At 36.6% G+C, this 22,346-nt stretch overlaps 1 protein-coding gene across 1 annotated transcript in view; it reads right to left on the reverse strand.

Annotated features, from left to right (window-relative positions):
• Positions 1–22,346, reverse strand: part of GOLGA4 (golgin A4) — a 76,664-nt gene that overhangs the window by 31,452 nt on the left and 22,866 nt on the right. Inside the window, 11 exon segments of the mRNA XM_066323239.1 lie at positions 752–930; positions 7,704–7,742; positions 7,745–7,850; positions 8,653–8,736; positions 9,656–9,843; positions 12,503–12,641; positions 13,171–13,269; positions 15,105–15,161; positions 15,545–15,592; positions 17,616–17,930; positions 19,050–19,115. Coding sequence (XP_066179336.1) covers positions 752–930; positions 7,704–7,742; positions 7,745–7,850; positions 8,653–8,736; positions 9,656–9,843; positions 12,503–12,641; positions 13,171–13,269; positions 15,105–15,161; positions 15,545–15,592; positions 17,616–17,930; positions 19,050–19,115 — 1,320 coding nt within the window.

Raw genomic sequence — 22,346 nt, forward strand, 5'->3', positions numbered from 1 at the left:
TTCTTCCAGTCAAACTAGTGTTCTCAGTAAGAACAGGATATACATTGGAAAAGGAACTTTTTTGTAGCTTTCCCAGTATTCTTTTTCATAAACCAGAAAGTCAAAGGGGTAATACCTCTATGTAGACAATTATCTACACCTACTACTGCGTTATTTAAGAATAATTTAAGCATGGCAAAGCGTCCCCTTAAAGGATTAGCGAATTCACTTAGAAAAATTAATACCATTATGAAAGCCAACACAAGAGCTGTTAACCTTAAGGGTGTTCAAATTCACAGCTTTGCAGGCATGTGAAGTACTCCAGCAATTCCAACTAAATACACCAGATGAAGCAAATTAGAGAAAACTTTTAACCAGCAAACAATATGGCAACAAGTTCTTAAACAGTACTCAGCTAGGACATGATCAAAAGCTAAAACCCCCAAAATCCTGGTGGAGACACGTGAGTTTCCTGACATTATCTCTTCTTGTCTCTGTTTAAAAGTCTCAAATGGATTTTTAAATAATTTATTTTATTAAATACTGTGAAGCAAAGATATACTATTTACTCTCACATGTCATTAATCAACTGATTTAAATCACTAGAGGCCAAAAAAAAAAACCATGGGGAGTTTTCTATTTTTCATTCAGTAAATCTTTAATCACAGAAAATAATTTTATATAGGTTTATTAACAAGCAAAAGCTTTAAAATAGAGTTCCACCATACGATGTATCTTACAACAGTGGCCTTAACTGTAATAAAGTTTCTACCTTCATAATCTCGACCACCTCTTGTTTCACTCTGGTTAATTCCCGCTGAAGATTTACTCTCTCTTCTTCACTTGCCCTTTTCTACTGCTTTAATTTTTTCATCCATTCTGTCTGCAGTTTTTTCCGGGCTTCCTCCGTCTTTTGGGCAATACTTAGAGCCTTCTCAAGCTCTTCAAAAGCTGCCAAGAAGAGAAAAGTATATGATAATTGAGAAATATCTATATATTTTGATAGAAGAAGTACACAAAAAGAGAAGAATGAACTTAGGAATTCATCCAGAACTCACATGTTCATTGTCTAGAAAGAAAAAGAACTCAAAAATTTCTTCCAATCCATTCTGCAGCTTTTATTTCTTGCCTAAAATCACTATAATATGCATACCCATATTAATGAATGAACTATAACACTACTCTCTATACCTGCTGAGTAAACTTTGAAGAAGTGGAAAATAGCTGCATAAAGAAAGCTAATTCACACCAAAAACAAGCAGACAGAACAAACCAAGAATGACTACTATGCAGTGAGTTATTAGTGGGGTCATGAAGAGTATCTCCTGAATAGAAACACTAATGTATAGTACCAGGCACTTTATATACCTAAGATTAACTCCAAACTGTAAAACCTAAAGAATAGTTTCTTTTAACTGTGTTCCATAGAGTCCACAGAGATGGCTTTGCTAATTTTCATTATCTCACTATTTACATTCAATGTATGCTTCTACCAGTGTAGTGAGTAGAGTGTTAAAAAGCTGAGAGTTAAAAAGACTGTCCAGCACTTCTAACTCACAAATAAAATGTAAAAAAAATAATAATTTAAAAGTTAAGTTTTGCTCCCAGAAAACTTGAATCCTATAAATTGTTTCAAAAGAACACTCAAGCTGCAGTGTTGAAATTTATTTACTCTTGTGCAGGATGAACAAATCCACTGAAACACATTTTAATTTACAAATAGATGCAATAATTCCACAGCTTCATCTCATGCTAAGGAGAAGTATTCTAACATGCTTTATTCACTTCAAAGATGACAATTAAGATATAAAAAGAAAGTAAAAAATTCCAGTATTGTGAGCTTGTTTAAATTATTCAATACCCCAAAACTCACTAAAACAGATATCAGAATCTAGAAGAATTACACAAGATTAGAGCTCAATCATTATTAGGGATATCTCATGTCCTGAATGGATCATGAATGTGGAAAATATTCATGCATCTGTTTATGCAGCATATTAGAAAAAATCAGTCTCAGAACACTCTGCTATATGGTTAGTACTCTGCATAACAGAATTATGGCAAAACAACCTCCGTAAAATTCAAAATTGCAGTGCCAATATCAAGATTGCAATGTATCAGAGCTCAACTCCCTAAAAGCATATTATTCTATTATACCCTTGACTACTTGGACTCTACTTTGCAAGGAAACAGAAAAAAAATTGAAGTGTTCTTAATTATGCTAAGCTTTCTTTCAGTAAATTCTGGAAGAAAGAAAAAAAAGAAAATCGTAATACTCATACATCTCTAGTTTTTTTGATTCATCATTAGTTAGCAGCCATTCACAGCAGTTACTGCAACCTTTGCTTTTTCATAAATTATTTCTAATAACATTCAGGCATGTGTTTGAGAAGTGAGCAATAATTTCCATTCCCATCTTTTGATAACATTAAAAACTGAAGATTTTAACCACAGGTCTATACTTTTGAGGCAGTGCTGCAAATGTTTTCAAGGACTTAATTTCATAAAACTGGATTCACACCCAAATTCTGACCTTTTACAGAATTTTCTTCTGTTTTTTGAGGAAGCCCTTTTCTGACTACTCACAGCAACAATTATGTTTTAAGGCAAAATGGGGCTGTTATTGACGGGCAATACCAAAGCAGACCACTGTATATTCACTTTTCCACTCCTGATTCTGCTTAAAAGCTAAAACTATTACAAAAATTAAGATCACTAGTGATTGTTTCAAGCAGGAAAACAGTCTAAATGTAATACAGGCATGCACTAGGCTTATAGCTCCTTATTTTGCACAGTTTCTTCACAGCCCTATCAAGGCACTTGCCACCTGCAATCTGAAGGACTCAAGTTCTCCCCTCTTGCAGAGCAGGCACAAGTTGATTATGAATACAGCTGCAGAACTGTGTTTGAAAAACGGTAATGACCTCCCTGATGCTCCTCTCAGTCCTAATGAAAGCAGGCAAAGCAAAACTGGCAAAGCCCTTCAGTATTACATCATCTTTTTTTTTTTTTAGACCAAACAAAAACCCAACCAAACAAATAACAAAAATATCAAACAAAACAAAACCACAAAAAAAACCCCACAAAAATACCACAAAAAAACCCCAAAACAAATCAAAAACCACATAACAAAACAAAAAAATCTAAACCCTATGGACCTTTGTAAAGTATAGCTTGAAACTAAAGCCTGCAGGTAGAACTTAGGGTTATTTCACTTTTCCATATACATTTTCTGATTCTTGTTCTGAGCATCATGCATGTTATTTTCACTTGTGAAACCCGCTACTTCTGCAAAAGGAAAGAGAATATGTTTGCCATAGCCCACAGATCAGACAAAGAGAAGATCCAGGCTTACAATAGGATTGGCTACTGATACTGAATTGCTCAGCAACATCCAGTACAAAAGCTCCATCACCACAATCACAAGCAGGATGCTAATACAAAAGCTAAACAAAAGATGATGGTTAAAAAGCAAAGACATTATGAAAGCACAAAGAAGCAATACTTCACAGAAACACAGCTCTCTAAAAGTTAAATTGTATGCATCTTGGGCACATTTAACCCTTAAGCAAAACAGAATATTTCATTCAAAGTACTTAATTCTAGTGTAGATAGACATAACCAAGTTTCAAACCAGCAGAGGGCCTAAACTATCATCAAGCAGACAGAATGGTGGTCGTCTATTATCATTGTTTACTTTTAATCTGTGAGAAATTTTAATTCTGCATCAAAACATGAAATAAAGTCCATGTTTTTATTAAATATACCTACTCTGAATGCAGAGAGCAAAGGCACATTCTTCTCCAGCCTGCAGAACTTTGTTCAGGGGAGATCTTTTTAACCAAGTATTGGTTGAATGAAGTCTCACAAAGGCACATTAGCCAACCAGAAATAGAAACAAGGACACCAACAGAGTGTCAAGTGAGTCTTGGAAAACCCCATTCATGTGACCAAGCCAGACAACTGAAAAACTTCCTGTGCAGTATGTAAATCACAAAAAAAAAGAGTTTAAGGAGTGCAAGGTTGCAAACCTGTTTTTTATAGAACATGTGCTGGCGAGTTGATTATTTTACCTATGTCACTCCAAAGTACCATCTCCGTTCCCTTTGCCTTGCCCCTCCCACCCAGAGTAACACCCAGGTGTGCTGCCCACCTTCGCACTTCCTCTGCTGGTACAGCACACCTTTGCTGTTTGCCTACAGTGCGCCTCCTAGTGCTAGAAACTGTGAAGGAAGCAAACCACTTTATAACGAGCTGAGATTACACGTTCGGTTTCTGAGGGCTGAGAGCAGGCATCATGGTCCAAATTTTGAAAAAAAAAAGGTTGAAATCATTACTGTAGCTGATTTGTGCATCTAGGCATGATTTTAAATGCAACAATCCAAGCCCTTTTTTTTCACTGAAGAAATGTGCAAAGCATAGTTAATTAAGCTTGCAAAAGAAAGCTGCCTAGAAATAGGATTTGCTTTCTGAAGACTTGTTTGCTCATATAATATAAATAATCGTAATCTGTATCCTGAGAAGTCATAAAGTACTTATGCTAGGTAATCTCAGGAGAAACAAACTTAAGTTTACCCTGGAAATTTACAAATACTAAAAGATCTTTGTTGAAGTTAAAAAAACGTATTTCACTTACCTAAGCAGAAGTGCCTGAGAAGCACAGAATTTACTTTTTAGAACCCAGTTCAAGCATCCATGTGTGATGCAAAAAAACAGAGCTTTATCCCAGGCTTGTTCATACAAGGCTTGGGGAAAAGCGCCATGATTCATTAATTGGCATGTGTGGACGCACAGAAACAGATGCTTATGAGATTTCAACATAATGTACCAACTAGGGAGAAAAAGTTACAATTTACACAACACAACAAAAATAAGCATACATATCTTTTCACTATTTCATTACACAAAATGCATTCACATTAAATCAAACACTGAAGCAATTCACTGAAGTCCTGATTTACAAAGAAAAATGCCAGAATGTAACATTAGGCAAGATGATATGGAAAACTATACCACTTTTTATTCTCCAAGCAGCACAAAAATAAATTTCAATATTGCATTATGCTTATCCTTATTTTGCTATAACATAATGAAATTAACATTTCTACTTCATTCCATGAATTCAGTTCTTCACTAAACCATGATATAGAAAAAGATGTCTAGAATTTAACAGTCTCAACACAGTTCTGTGCCATATGGTTTATGATGACCCTAGGGAACAGGGAGGCTGGACCAGCTGACACACTGTGTCCATTCCAACCTTATCCATTCTGTGGTTCTGTGAAAGTCACCTCACATTAACTATCCCAAAACCAGAACTTAAATGTTGACCTCAAATACATGAAATTGTCCAATTCATAAAACCGTTACAACTCAAAGGTTGCAGCCTGAAAACCAATTTCAGGCTCTCCCAGTGTGCAAGACGGTTTTTCTCAAATAATTTAGTTCAACTGTATTGAACTACACTAACATTGTAGATTACAGTATTTTTGGAATGTATTAAGCCAGGATGTAACAGAAAAATCTAATAAAGGTCACCTTACAATTCTGTCTTAAAAACAGTGTTACTAATTTTCCAAGGGTTTCCAACACATATATGCATGTTTAAAAGACTGTATAAACAAATTTATTCAAAAGATAAAGTTGATACTTTTGCACTGTAAAATCAACCAAAGTACCCAATTTTTTTTTATTTTAAAAAGAGCACATTAACATAAAATCTCCCCTTAGAAAAGTGTAGTGTACTCACACAACATTCATTCAAATTAAAGTACTGCTCATTACAACAGAAAGTTTCCTGTTGTCTAGAAATCATCTCTAACCTATTTCAGCTTCTGGCCAGGCAAACTTGAAGAAATTACTGTATTAATTAGTGTGTGTAGATACTACAATCATAATTCATAATTATTTCTCCTGCCTCAAAAAATACTATTGCAAACAACTACGAAGATAACTTTGTATCTACAGAAGTATCAAAAGATTCTTCAACCTTCTTTTTTTAATCATGAAGAACTTCCTAGTCTCCCAGTACCAAACAAAATACAGCTTTAGCAGGACTGACTGACTTCTGAAGTATGAACTTCCGGAACTAAAAAGAAGCGTGCAATCTTGAAAGTGTAGGAGAGGAAGGCACCTAATCAAAATGTTTGTTTACTTTTCACAGATGGATGTTCAACTTCTTTTCTGCATTACAGCAGAACGATCTATCCAAATTAAGCTTTAAAATTGCAACTGCTAATCCAAATCTATATAGATTTTAAATAAACCCCTATTGTTGGAGATGATGAAAGTTTACAGGAAAGTTTTACAGATACGAATGCTTAGCAGAAGGCTCTCTGAATGTAGAAAGCGGAATAGAGACGGAAGTAAGTTTTGATATAGAAGTATAAAGATGTCTAAATGAAGGATTGCTGAGCCAGTTATTACTGGACAAATAAGAAGGCAAAGGTTATGTTCAGTTGGAAAGAGGTTTTATGGCTAGAGCAAAGGATATGTTGACCACAAAGAAGATGTTTTTACCAAATAAAGAGGTCTCAAGAAAAGCAAAATATACTATAGGCAAACAAAAAACATATTTTTACCAAGTAGAAAAAAGGTCTAAGAATTTTCACTGCAAGAAACTGAAAAACAACTTTAAGCTTAAACTGTAACATAATATGGTAATAATAGTTGCGATAGGGTATAGGTAAATGTAAAGGTATTGTGTATGATGCTGATTGGTTTTTATGTATTAAGATGCTCAGTAAAGAAACTGTATAATGCATTGTAACCAGAGCTAAAGCAGCTTCAGGTTTTGCTACAAACTGATGCTGACAACTATAGGCTTGGCTCTGCTACCCACAGCCCACGGCTGCTGTGACTTCAATCTGTGAAATAAACAGCACCTTTAAAGCGCCACCTGGAGTCCCTATATCTCGTTCAGGCTCTAACGCCTATGAACTGCATTGTTTGAACTTCTTACTGCTTTTTAGAGAAAGAAAATCTGTATAATATTTATTCAAAGTAACACCTGAGCTTCTGCTAAAAGAGTGAGCTTCTTTATGTGCTCATGAGAACAAATTAAATTATTCTAAAATAATTCTAGTGTATACAAAATAATTTCACTATTTAAAAAAGAACGGTTTAACTTCAATTCGTGCAAAAGAACTCCAAGCACACAGTGTTACATAATTTCCATAAAAAGCAAACTATTTCATATAACAGTTACATAAATGTTCCTCTACTACAAGCCTGAAGCAAAAGGAATCACCACTGCTGATTCAATTAAATCAGAAATGCTTCCATTAAAATAATTGAAAGAAAATGCTTACTAGGGTTACAACATTTTTACTTCTTCACAACTCTTATACACTCACTACTATGTGTTTTATGTGAATTCCTGGTGGCATTATAATGACAATTTATAAGTTGTTGCAAGTTTCTCTTCTTAAGTTAGACCAGAAGACTCCATCAGTCTTTTCTCCTACTAACAGGCAAGTAGATTGCCTTTCAGAAGTTTCCTTCCTAAATCTGGTTTAATTGGTAACAGACAAATCAATCAAAAGCATCCCTAAACTCTGCTGTCCAGAAGTGAAGCTAGTAATGATAGTAGCATGGGTGATGGGTAGAACAGTAGAAAAGGAGCATCTCTTAATATCCATTCCAAACAGCCAACTGTTGAAAAGACCACACTGAAGAATTCTGATGTACAAATATGAAAGCCAATAATCTATATATTTTCTTACCAACTCTTTCAGATTTTTCTTTCTGTTCTTTTAATTCTCGCCTTTTATAGTTATTTCTTTGATTCGAGCACGCAGTTGGGCTACCTCCTCCTCCTTCATTTCCAATGTTTCATGCATTTGCCGCTTTGTCTCCGCAATTACCATGCCCTATGGAAAGGTCCTTGTGACAAAAAGCTAGCAAATAAATAAGAACATATACCTGAAAACAATTTCAAGCCAGACCACAATCCTTGACAGAATAAAACTGTAGTCTGTTATTATGAGACCAGAGATCATGGATTTTTCTATGTTAGAAAACAGAAAATACTAACAAAAAGAAAATAAAAATAGAGATTATTTTTAAGAGTATCCAAAATTTACCTAGTGATGAAAAGAACTCCAGCAAACACGGTTCATCCAAAAACTTCCTCCTTCTACTACAGACACTTTCCTTTGAAACATGTATTCTACTAACAAACCCAAACTAAAAACATTGTAGAGTCCCTACTTCTCCTTTGAGAATACGCCATACAGTGTTAGTCACATCACTTATGACACCACTAGAAGTTACTCCAGGTACCAAGACTGTGATTCAAAAAACTTTTAAGGAGCTAAAAACTGAGAAACTCCTTATTGTCTATTGAAAGCACAGTTACTTTACTGATATTTTTTAATTAATTTAATTACATCTCATCTTCATTTGTGTTTGGGATTTTTTTGTTTCCTTTAGAGTTGGAAAGAAGTGTATTTAGTATATTTAGTATATCTACTTCATCCTAAATAATACCATGTTGCAGTATTAAGTATAACCTAATGGATATATACCTAATGGTACATATACCATAAAATTCTTAAGTAGCTTAAATGACTTATTAAAACATAGACGAAACCATCAGACACTAAAACTAGCTTCTAATACCAATATTATGTGTTTTAAACAATCTTTCTTCAAACCTATAGCTTTGTTTACCTTGTCTTGCTCTAGCTGTTCAATCAAATTCTTTGCATCACGTAGCTGCGTAATCAGTTTAGTCTTCTCAGCCATGTGAAGGTCCTAAAAAAGATCCCAACCACAAGCTGGTTGACAAACATCTTAGCTTTGGCTCTTACCCTGCACTATGCCTTGGAGGAAGAACACAGAACACAATCAAGAGAAACTAAAGTGGGAAGTTTAAAATTACTTTTACTTCTCCCAGAGGTAGGTTCCCTTATGGCTTCTGTAATAATTCAGAGATCTGAAGGCTTATTAGAGCCTCCAGACATGGAGGTCTGAGTTGCTAAAGAAAAACAAGAACTATGTCTAAGATTTCTGCTCTATTACCTGCATCTGGGTTTACAAGAGGATCTCAGCAATGCAACATAATGACTGTTACTAGCCTTGTTCTAGAAATGTCATTAAAATACTCATGTCTTCCTGAGCATTTTCAAACCAGGCTAGTGCTCAGAGATGAAGACAGATGGGAATCTGATCTCTGTAACTAAACTTAAGTACAGCTATACTTAGCACATTATGTTCCACACTTAGCATTAATGGCCTTAAAAGCAAAATTGAGCAAAGTAATTTATAGCTTTGGGATTTCACTTATGTTCACTATATTGTGATCTCCACTGCCCTGCCTTCTTTTTTTTCTGTTAATTTACATAACTAATGCCTCATTCACTATGTCTTAAAGGTTTTGCTCAGCTCCACTTTTCTCACTTCATCTTCTGTCTTCTGTGCTAAGACAGTCTTTCTCACCCAATTTCCTACAACTACTTATTTCTGATGGTTATTTATACAGTAAGGTTTCATACCCTACTTCACCACTCCAGAACAGTTGCTGAATGTATTAATTTCAGGTGGGTTTGCACCTTTATCTCCAAAAAAGTACAGGGACACTTTGTCTCATGGTCTGCCCTATCAATAAATTTTGGAAATACTGGAGTTCTTACTGTATTTTCATGTTAAGAGCAGTTAAGAGCATTTTCCATACCTTCATTTTCTCCAGTTCCTGAAGCCTCTCTTCTAGCTGTTCTTGAAGTGCCTCTTTCTCGTTGGTTAATTGGGCACAGGAGTCCTTATGTGACCGAATAGTCTCCTTACAACGTTGTAGCAAGTTCTCTTGGCGCTTCACCCTCTGATTAAGAGTTTCCAGTGTTTTAACAGAATCTTCATTACCCTCTAATAGACAACATACCGACATTACCGTATGTACACCATTTCCAAATTGCAGATCTGCATTCATTGACAACGCAGTGGACTCACAGGTCTCTAAAGAAAGTTGTGTGAAGTCAGCAAAACTTCCTAGTTCCTACTGTAAGTGCCAGAAACATTCTACACATACACAGAATAGTAAACACAGTCTTTCACACCAAGTTAGCTCACAAAACCCCAGTTACTTTATCAGCTTCAAAACAAAGCTATTAATGAACAAGGGTTTTTATGTAATTAAAAAGTCATCATGATTTATAAACCTGCCTGGTGCCATTAACAGAATATGCAGAAGCAGAAAAAAATGTGAAGCAAGGAAATTGCATCTTTCCAGCGTCATGCACACAGATTCTTGCATTCCCAAGGCTGGGTATGACATTTGTTCTAAAATATCCAGGTTGGCAATACTACATTCAGCAGGATAGTGGTTATGCTTAGTGTCTTTCTGAGTTGTACTCTTAGAATCATAGAATGGTTTGGGTTGGAAGAGGTCTTAGAGATCATCTAGTTCCAACCTCTGCCATAGGCCAGGACACCACACAATGGAACAAGTTGCTCAGAGTTCCATCCAGCCTGGTCTCTAAGACTTCAAAGGAAGGGGCAGACATGACTTCTCTGGGCAACCTGTTTCAGTGCCTCCCCACCCTCATAGTAAACAATTTTTTCTAGTGCCTATAATTTAAACCTACTCCCTTTCAGTTTGAATCACTGTATAACTAGCACATTTTACTGTGTGCTTCTGCTCTGATGCTCTGGAGGCTGCAAGAGGATTTGGCATTGTACTGGATTTACATGGCCAAGCTCCAGTAGTGGAAGGGGAGCTACAGGTGTGGTTTCTGCAAGGAGCTGCCAGAAGCCCTCTTCATGTCTGGCAGAGCCAATCCCTGGCAAAATGCCAAAGACAAACGTGCTGCTGGTCAAGGCTGGGCCAATTAGTAATGGCAGTAATGCCTCTATGATAAAAAATTTTAGAAGAAAGGAAAAAAACGATACTGCACAGTTGTAATTGCAGCCAAAGAAAAGTGGAGTGAGAACATGTAAGAGAAACAACTCTGCAGACATGAAGGTCTGTGGAGAAGGAGGGGGAGGAGGTGCTCCAGGCACTGGAGCTGAGATTACCCTTCTGCCTGGGGTGCAGACCATGGTGAAGCACACGGCTGTGCCCCTGCAGCCCATGGAGGACCAAGGGGATGCAGAGATCCACCCGCCTTCTGTGGAGGAGCCCATGCCAGAGCAGGTGGATGCCTGAGAGGAGGCAGTAACTTCTGACCCATGAAGAGAGAAGCCCACTCTGGAGTAGCCTGTCCTTGAAGAACTACACATCATGAAAGAGTGACCCATGCTGCAGCAGTTTTGGGAGGACTGTTGCCTGTGAGATGGGCTCAAATTGCAGCAGTTCGCAGGGAGCTGCTGCTCATGGGATGGACCTATGCTGGAGAAGCTCTTGGAGAACTCTCTGCTCCTCCCTCTCCTCTGGGAAGGACCCCACGGCAGATAGGGGAAGGACTCCTCTCCCTGAGCAGCAGATGAAACAACAGGTGATGAACTGACCATAAACCCCCCATTCCCTCTCTCCCTGCCCCACTGGGGAAGGAGGTAGAGCGGGGAAGAAGTTAGGGTAATGAAAAGGTGTTCATTATCCTGCTCTGATTTTCTTTAGTAACAAATTTAATTAAAATCTCTATGCTGAGCCTGTTTTTTCCGTGGCTGTATTTAGTGAGTGGTCTCTCCCAGTTGTTATGTCAACCCTTGAGATAAATTTGATGAATTTTGTTATATTTTTTAATTAAATTTTCTCTTCCCTGTCCAGTTTGTGGAGGGGACTGAGAGAGCAGCTTTGGTGGGGGCCTGGCACACTACATTCCAGACTCATGCACAGAAAACATTTTCAATCACAATTTTTCATTATTGACTAAGCAGTACAAAAACATGGCACTAGGTAAGAATATCTCTCACCTAACACTTCATATCATAGCTACACATAAAAACCATAGCAGATGCTGAACAAATACAACTTCAAAAAGTATGTTTAGCTCTGTCTTAACTCTACCTTTTATGAAGGCTACCAATGAAAGACACTATTATTATATACCAGCATTATAATGTCCCTTGCTCAGTAATCAAATATATACAACACTGAGAATCCCATTAATTTAAACAACCTCTGGAGAGGAATAGGTTATTCAATAGCAGGAATATCAAAATTGATTTTTGGTTTTGGTTTTTCTTTTGATAAAACAAGAGAAAAAAGCCCCTGAACTCATGAACAAAAGAGAATGGCAACTAATTGCTCTCTAAACTCCAGGAATAGGTCCTCACTTATGGGAGACAGAATCTCTTAATTGTATTAAGTTAGGATAGTAAGAACACCTAACAACAAAGCAATAATTATAATGTTATTATCAATACTGATAAAGGAAAGACATACTAGATCTGAATTTTATGAAAATTTTGTTTCTTGAAAGGGTTATCCTGTCCTCTAGCCGCAGGTGTTTAACAAAACAGTTATCTTCTAGAAAATATATTCTTACTGTGATATGGTCAGCCCTAAATACTGTTACTCCACCATAAATAACAGCACATTTATTCTCAAAAATGTAAGGTCTCTCGAGAAAGCCACAATACCTACCATTGCTTCCTGGTTCCACAATATTTTCTGCACTCACTTCTTTCATTGGACTTTGAACTTGTGGTTCTGACTGGACATTTTGATCAGGCAATTCAGTGCATATCTGACCATTCTGTAATCTCTGTTTCAGCAACGACACCTAAACAAAATGGTCTTTTTGTTAAAAAAATCCAAGGATTCTAAGCAGATAGTTTTTTAATCTTCAAAACTAGAAAGAGTAAAATTAATTTTGATATTAGCAAGTGCAAAAAGGAAAAACTCTGTCTGAAATTTTTTTTACCATTTTTAAAAAGTCAGGATTATGCTTCCAGTTAACAAAAATAAAATGACTGTGGGTAGAGAAACAAAGACCAATTAAGCAAAATACCTGAATTTTGCTAAAGGAATTTTAGGTCAGACATCTGTTAATGCTGGTATCTTGATAACAAAAACATCGTCAAGGTATTTAAGTGCAAATCAGTCAGTCACATTTAACACGAGTGAGATTTTTACAAATGTATCCTGTGCTACAGAAACACACTTTATTTCTAGAAAATCCTAAATTCACAAGAAGCTTTACAACTTCAGAGCAACTATAATAAAACATGGATATGCATTATAGAAAATATATCACTAAAAAGAAAAAGAAGAGCAGTTTTCAACAACATCTCCTGGGTAAATTATCTTACCTGAGTTTGCAGGACACTAATAAGTTGATCTTTTTCCTCTAGGGAAGCATCAAATTCCTCTTGGAGATGTTTCTTAGCTTGTTGGTCCATCTGGAGCTCCTGATAACACAAACATATCTCAAATAAATACTGACAAGTGAACTCAAAAGTTCACATTATGAAAATATTACAGAATAATATCTAAAATATCTATTTCATAGTTGTGATCCCAAAATACAACCATGAAGTGTATATATTCTTTTTACTTTTTTAAAAAAAATACTTTATTTTACAACATTCCACACATTATAATAAGAACATCCAATTATAACAACAGCAAGAGTCGAGATTTGATGCAAAATTACCAAGGATTCTTTTTCCTAAAAGTAAGTTTGCATAGGGATTATTCCAAGCTGGCTCCTGAATAACTGTCTTTCATGCACACATTTCTCCTGGAAGCTGAAGATTGCACTTTGTAGATTCTTCATTTAGCCACCAAATTAAGTCACCATAAAGCGCAGAAAATGTAAAATTCATTATGCTCATTCAATAAGCCACCATTCCAAGATGACAAATGCCACGTATAAGAGAAGAAAATTGGTCTTTTTAGTCCACAAATGTGTCTCAAATGAGAAAGGCAGAGAATTACAAATAATTTACTTGATACTTACATGCATTTGTTTGGCTGAACTCTCTTAGAAACTTGTAGATATTACCTAAATTCATTTGTAGGATCTACAGTGTGTTACAACATATTTCCTGAAGGAGGTTTCTTCTAATTACTTCCTATACTTTTAAAGTTTAAACATTTAAATTTCTTTAAATAATTATCATTCTAATAGAAAATAAATGTACTTAAATTAATTCATATCTAACTCCTTATTGAGAGAACCAGAACCACACATATATCACGCATGCACTGCAAATATTTCAGAAACTTTTAATCTTTTTTATTTATGCACTTTTTTCATCCATATATACCTTCCCCATAATTTACCCCAAGGAAAGAATGCTTCTATGACTGTTATTCTGCGAAGATCACTTGTATAAAAGCAATCACCACCCATAAACATGAATTCCATTAGTGAGACAAAGACAGAGGACAACAGAAAGAGAAAGAAAGGATGAAAAAGCAAATGACACAAAACCGAGTACTGGATGCTTTCTGTGCTGCTTTTCTCCCACTCTGAATCTTGTTTTTATGCTGCCTTGCTGTCTGTCCCTTACCTCCAACAGTGGTGTTGCACTTGGTGTAAACTTGGTGTTGCACTAGCCCCTGAGGCAATAAAATGGCTTTACTTCCACATTGTGCTTCACCAAGGTTTGACGATATGGTGTTGTTGACCTTGCCCTTTTAATCTGTTCAGTCTGATCATCTATATGGTTTTTTTTAAGTCCATTGCGTTTATTATCAATACCAAATACACTAGAGCTTCTCCTTTTAATTTCATTAAAACCTAAGGAGGCAAGTCATAACAAAACCTACTTGTTTTTATGACCAAAACCAAACTATACTAAAATCCATAAAACAATGGAAGTATTACAACTGAGATAAAGATGATTTTTTTAAAATTATCCTAATTTTTTTTGATAGTCATTGAAATTCTTACAAGAATGTGCCTATTACTTGTGTTTGCCTGAATTAGCATTTGTCAGTAATAGAAATGCACAAATTGCACAGGGACATTTATGGCTGGGCCCAGCAATACTGCAAGAACCACACACCTATTTCACAATGAACAAGTGGAGTAGTTCAGTTGGTGATGCACTGCTCTGTCTTACGAGTGTAGCAATTAGCTGCTGAATGGGAAACAAGCCAGGGAAGTAACCCCAAATAAACAAAAAACCAAAAGCAGTAAAATACCCTGCTCTGCAATAGAAAATACTTTGTAAACAAAAAAGTCAAAAACTAGGCAGAAAAAGATCCTACATAGGTGTAATATAAAGGAAATTACCTCTCTCAGTTCTCCAATTCTGCGAAGTGCTTTATCCTGGCTTTGACTCAGAATGCTCTTAAGAAAAAAGGAAGAATAAAGATCAGGTGTATAAAATGTAATTTTAAAATGGATAAATAAATTCAAAAAATTCACAGATGTAATGATTTGTTTCTCTTCCAAGTCACACTTGATGTGCAAGTATTGTCATAAACTGCCAACTGTGGGTTGGCAATCAATCTATCACCTGAAGTCAGCAGATTCAACAAAGAAGGCTGGAGTACAGTACTTCAAGTTACTTTGACAAGTTAATTTTACCTTGGCTTCCTTAGAAATCCCAGCTAAGAAATCATCTTCTGTTACATACACACAACACTCTGAAAATTAAATCTGTATTGTCGCTACACATTTTAAGATATAAATACGCATGCAGGTAAGAGAAGATGAAAAGTAATGCTCACCTGTAGCTTCTTCTTTTCCCGCTGGATAACTTGATAAGCAGACACTAGCTAAAATACACAAAACGGATATAAAGATAATATATCTACATATAGCCATCAAAATAATTTCCTTAGTTGTATCACTACCTGCATTTTCAAACTCTTCACTCCACTTGAGAATGCTCTTTTGATAGAAACGTACTTAAATTTTCTTAATGTTTTCTATCTATAAAATATCTCCAATATGTTAAAAAAATACAAGCCAACAAAAACAAAACAATGATGGTACTCAGCATTCATACACAGTTTTCCCTTCCCTGAAACAACATACCACATACCATCCTTCAACACAAGGAGGTCAAACCCAGGAGTATCAGAAAGTTACATCCCAGACAGCTACCCCATAGGGGTGACCACTTGTAAGAGTACCCATCTCAGGGAGATTAAGCCAAAATAATTTTACAAAGAGCATGTAAAAAATAAAGTTCTAAACTTAACATAAAAAGGTGTAATGTTCTCATCCCATATGCTTTGCATATATCCAGAAAAGACAGATTGAAAATGGACAGTATTTAATTTCTCACTGTAAGCTGACAAAAGGAGTAACTGCACAACTTAGTTTACTTAAATATTTGATTACAACTGCCAAGTAGCATTATGTTGAAGTAGCATAATGACACTTGGAATTAGAACATTCTGTTTTCAAATTCATGAAAAATTTAAGAAAAAGAAATTTAGAACACGGAAAACAGATATCAGTAAATCAAAATATATCTTCAAATTCTTATTTAAAAGAAACTGAAAGCTTTCAGAATACAAAATTGCTTTTAATTTCAAAGTCATATTTATTTTGCTCTTCTAAGAAAATCAAAACTGGTATCAGTGGTTTCCTATACCATATTTTTGAGATGCTAACTTTGCATCCTATTTTAAGAAATGAAAAGCATTTCTGCCTTAATTATTCATCACATATTGAAACAAGTTTCTTCCAAACTCCAGCAAAACCATTCTTTTCAATTGAACTTTCAAAAGAAAGTCACACCAGGAAAAAAAAACCTAAGCCTTTTTGATGGAGAAAGTTAGGACTTGCTGGACAGATTACACTAATTAAAAACCCTAAACAACAAAAAAAGCACTAAAACAAATCCACAAACTGAAGAATTTTTTTAGTAACTACGATTTATTTAAACTTTAAAGAAACACTTATTACAGTAGCTGGAGGTGAAGGAAAAATTACTGTGAGACAACTGCTTTTTTAGGCATATGCTGAATACTGCAGTCAATGTAAACATATTTTAGATTCCAGGGATTTTGACAAAAGTCTGCACAGAAATTTTGTATCTGAGGGCAGGAAACATTAAAAGAACTGTAGAAAACAGTACAAACACCTAGTTTTAAATACAACATATTCACACTTCAAAAGACAATATAAAACCCAAACAAAACCCCAAAACTAATTTTAAAACCCAATACCAAAACACTGCTACCAGTTAGACGGCTTCACTTTCCCCAGTAATTTGGAAAATGTGTAGCGAAACTACTTATATAACTGGTTTTCATTGAAATACCAAAAAAATAAGATGTTTGAATTAATTCCTCCCAGGGAATACCTGGAAATTATGAAGAACAGAACTTGTTTCTTAAAAACAAAATGCTTGCCTATTGCACATGGATAGAATATACACTGTGTGTGCATTTCAAGAACAAGTTGCAGAAAAAAAATAAATTTCCGGTCATGGGAGTACAAGTCATTCTCATCTTTGCAGTGAACTTCACACCCTGCTAGATGCTTTCAGCTGAAATCTTAATAGGCCTGCTCTGTGTGAGTAACCATTAATTAACCTCTAGTGCTGACATCAGGAAATTATTTACAAAAAAAAGAAGAAAAAGATTTCCACATTTTATTGCCAGAAAAACATTTGACTTATCTAGGTCAAAAATAACTAGACTTAGAATAATTTAACTTCTGTGTTATTTCTAAGTTGAAACATTTGCTCCAAATACGAAAACAAAAAGATTATCCACTGCTGCAGTATCTCTTAGCCTAATCTCTTTCCCCTTTATGCCTAGCTAAACCACTCACATTGCCTACCTCTGAGTATTTTCCCCTATAGTTGCCCAAACTGCGCTCCATTCTACGCAGACGCTGCAGCAACTGCTCTTTGCTGAAGCTGTCCATATTTCCCAGAGGGTCTTCTGTTTCACTTTCAATGTCAGAAGGTGAATCAAAGGTGGGACTGATGGTTTCCAAGTCTAGTCGATTTAGTGAGTCTCTTGAAGAGCTTCGTACTAGGGACTCTTTAGAAGAAGAGCAAAATAGGGTCTCTTTTACTGGGCTTCGGAACAAAGATTCCATGGAGGGAACTCGAAGCTGAAGCCTCTGGGCAAAAGACTGACTGTCACTTTGCTGCAAAAATTCAAAGAAAGTAATTATTTCTGCACTGCTTTTAGGCAGACAGACACACTGAAGTCCAGGAAAGAGATCCAACCTGTGCAAAGAAACTAGTTGTCTAACATATGCATGACACCAAATACCTGCCATTCCTTTAAAGGAATCATCACCTTGTGCAGAAAAATCAAGCATGCAACTACCAGATGTGCACAATTTCACATAGCAACTAAATCTAATAAAGTACAGTTCTGATGTAAACTTTTAGAAAAATGCATTTCTGCGTAATCCCTCTAAAAAAAAGTGTAACTAATATAAATGGTTATTTATTGTTGTCTCAAACATGAAAAGTGTAACTGATTCACTTCTTGATGTTTTGCACAGAAGACTGCATTTCTCTTAAAGACACAGATACTTTCCTATGATAAAGGGAACAGATTTAACGGTAGAAGTCCTTGCATGGTAGTTAGTTCTAGAAAGCCATCTTGAACAGTCCTTTTCTTGTTTTTATTTTAAATGGCTAAATGATTTTTACATAAAACTAAATTATTGATTTATGCAGCTATAGCACTTACTTCATTCTATACCAAAAGATTCTGTGCTGTGGTAACCTATACTGTTACCAGAAGTGATGTGAAAGTATCCCTGCATGATGTTGCCCCTACAATTAAAATGTTGGGAGGCATGTGCCAGAAGCCACTGCTAATCCCATTTCAGCAAGCTAAATGTTTCCCTGAGACATATTAAAAAATGACCTACATCTTTATCACTAGTGACAATATTTTTAGTCTACCAGCTCTTTTCCTTCAGCTAGAAGGCAGCTATTCAGACATGCAATACTTTTGAAAGTGAGTTTAATGCTTTCCATCCTATGATGGCTATGCAACAAGATGCATCTCAATGCTGGCAGTCTGCTAACCAATCCATAGGAAAAAAAAAAAAGCTCCACACATCATTGACAATACTTAATACCAGCTAATAGGATCACACACGAACAAAATATCTGAGCATCCTGACAGTCAAGTACTTATCATCCCTACTTCAGCATAAAGATATGTACTGGGCACTTAAGCCAATATAAGACAAAGACAACACAGCAGTGAAGGAGGAAACAAACCCCCCATGCCCTCCACGTACCTGTGGAGAGGCAGACTCACTTCCATTGTTTTCTGTGGATCCAGGAAGTGGTTGTTTATTCAAATTCTACAGGAAGTAAAAACAACCGTTAGAAGAAACAGTACAAGGACTGTAATTCAATGATTCCTAGAAACAGCTTTTTCCTTTGCCTGTGTTTTTAGTACTTTCTAGAGAAAGCTTATTAAGATGTCTTCATGCAAATAAGCTACTTTGTTAAATTCAAAGCAGATTGCTGCAATATGCGGTACTACAAAGCAGCTATGTGTGCATGGATTAGCATGAGACAGCTGCAAATACGGACATCTCCAATTAAGTAGTTCATAATGATTATTTACATAACATTTATGGACAAATCAAAGACACACTAAAAAGACAAAATTATAGCAGGAAAAATCTAACTGATGACTAGTATTTATAGCCAATATGAGTAAGAGTTTGCTGTAACACCATCTTTCTCTGTTTTGGTGCACTGTGGGAACAGAAACTACCTGGAAAAGAAGTGCTGGTAACAAACTATTTAAAATTCCAACAAGCAAGGGAAGAAAATTATACTTTCAGAAAATACCTCTAACACAAAACTTTTGCATTCCCAAAGAAAGGAAAACAAAACACACACACATTAAGAAAACCTCACTCAGAACAACAGAACCAATACAACAAAAACAATAGTCGTGAGTTCGTTGGTTTGTTTGGTTTGGGGGTTGGGGGCTTTTTTAACTGGTTAGGAGTTTTTTTTACAGAGTTTAGACATTTCTCTTTCTAGCCTGTCTATCCTGCTTCTACTGTGACCTGTGTTTAGGTGTTTGCTATCCCAGTCCTAATTTTCAAGAAGGATGACCCTGAAAACTACAGGTCTCTTAGTCTCACTTCACTGACTGGTAAAATTATTTTTCCAGGAGTTATTGAAAAACAATTGCAAGGCAGAGCAATCCTTGGTCACAACCAATAATGGGTTCACAAGGGGACACTCCTGCTTGCCAAATATGATTTCCTTTTATTACAAGGTTACCCACTGAGCTGACTAAGGGAAGCCACCTGTAATCTTTTTGGATTTCAGTAAAACTTTTGATACTATCTCTCACAGGATCCTTCTGGACAAAATGTTCAGGATACAGCTGATAAACATGTAATGCAGTGCATGAGCAGCTGGCTCATGGGTTGGGCTTAAAGGGTTACAGTGAATGGGGTGCCACCATACTGGTGAGCTGTCACTAGTGGGGTTCCACAGGGCTCCATCCTCTGCCCTGTGCTCTTCAAAATCTTCATAAATTACTTGAATGTAGGACTTGAAGATACGCTAAGTTTGACAATGATACTAAACTGGGAAGAGCTGTTGACTCCTTTGAAGGCAGAGGCCCTGGAAGAGGGGGTGTCAGCAAATTAGAGGGCTGAGTAATCAGCAACCATAGGAAGTTCAACAAAGATAACTGCCCCACCTGGGATGGGGCAACTCTGGATGTACAGACAGACTGGGGAACAAGACACTGGAGAGCAGCACCACAGAAAGGGACTTTGGGGGTCCTGGTTGATGGCAAGTTGAATGTGAGTCAGCAGTGCCCACACAGCCAGGAAAGCCAACTGTGTCCGGGGTACACCAGGCACAGCATCACCAGCTGGGGAAAGGAAGGGACTGTCCCCTCTGCACAGCACTGGGGCCTCCTCACCTTGAGTATTGTGTGCAGTTTTGGCTGCCACAATATAACAAAGACACAAACCTACTAAGACCATCCAAAGAAGGGCTACAAAGATGATGAAGAGCCTTGACGGGAGGGAGCTGTACAAGTAGCAGCTGAGGTCACTTGGCTTGCTTATCCTGGAGGAGACAGAGGGGGAGACCTCATAGCAATTTACAGCTTCCTCGTGAGGGGATGTGGAGGGGCAGGAGCTGTGGTAACCAGTGACAGGACCCGAGGGAACAGCATGAAGCTCTGTCAGGGAAGATTACGTTGGACATTAGAATAAGGTTCTTTACCGAGAGGGTGGCTGGGCACTGGAACAGGCTCCCCAGATATGTGGTCACAGCACCAAGCCTGTATGAGTACAAGAAATGATGGGACAACACTCTCAGGAATATGATGTGATTCTTTGGGCTGTGCTGTGCAGGGACAGGAGTTGGACTTGGGTCAATCTCGTGGGTCCCTTCCAAATCAGGATATCTTGATTCTAACTTACACAAATCCAGGTGGGTTTTTGCTGTATAAATCCAGTTCAACTGAAGTAGCAGAATATGCTAGAATCCATCCGGGACATGGATTTTTTCAAGACAAGTGAAACACTGAGGCATATCAAACAAAATATGGGTAAATTCACCTAAGAGCAGTGTAACTCTTAACTTTCAATCCAGCTGTACCCCAATGGCTATATGCAGGCTGCAAAATCTAAGGTGTACATAGAACTGAAATCTCAGTCATAATCACCCTTGTGTATATATATATATATATATCTCCTACATGATCACTCTCACAGCTTCTACTCTAGATATGCTGATAAGCATACCTAAACAATTATGTGATAGAGGAATTATTCACTGTAAAAGGGCTTCAAAAAGGTCTGTGATGGATCAAATTTGAGGTAGGACAGAAACACCACAGAACAAAGCAAGATAGTTAAGGAAACCAGAAAACGGAGCAGTTACCCATATACAGACAAAACAAAATGAGCCATACAAGAAGTCTCAATTTGTGCTTCACCTGGCTTGAACAAAATCTGCATTCTGCTTCAGAACACTGTTATATGGCAGTGGATTTGTTCCTAGTGGATTAACTGGTTTTACAGGTTTTAAACTGAAGCACTTCTACACAGTATTCTTTGACTCCATTACCCATTCTTGTTTTTTCTCCTAACAGGAAAAGTTAATAATAAGGTAATCCAAAAAATTAGCTTCTGCTTTATAATTTACAAAGCATTTGCTGTGCTACTATAGGACTGACAACAGAGGAAGACAAACACTTTACCTAGACTTCACAAAAAGATTGATAGGGCATTGGAATGGGCTGCCCAGGAAGGTGGTGGTGTTACCATCTCTGGAGGTACTTAGGGAAAGACTGATGTGGCACTTAGTGCCATGGTCTAGATGACAAACTGGTGTTAGATCATAGGCTGGACTTGATGACCTCAAAAGTCTTCTCCAACCTAATTCTGTGATTCTGTGACTTAAAAACTAAATACACATACTTCTTTCAAAAATCATGTATTCTGATACACATAAAAAACCACAAGGGAGGTTTTGTGCACATAATTCGTAAGTGTAATTTAATATAACATCTATTTTTAAAACACAAGATTAAGTAGCTTTAT

This window comes from Sylvia atricapilla, chromosome 1, assembly GCF_009819655.1.
Source record: "Sylvia atricapilla isolate bSylAtr1 chromosome 1, bSylAtr1.pri, whole genome shotgun sequence".
NCBI lineage: Eukaryota > Metazoa > Chordata > Aves > Passeriformes > Sylviidae > Sylvia > Sylvia atricapilla.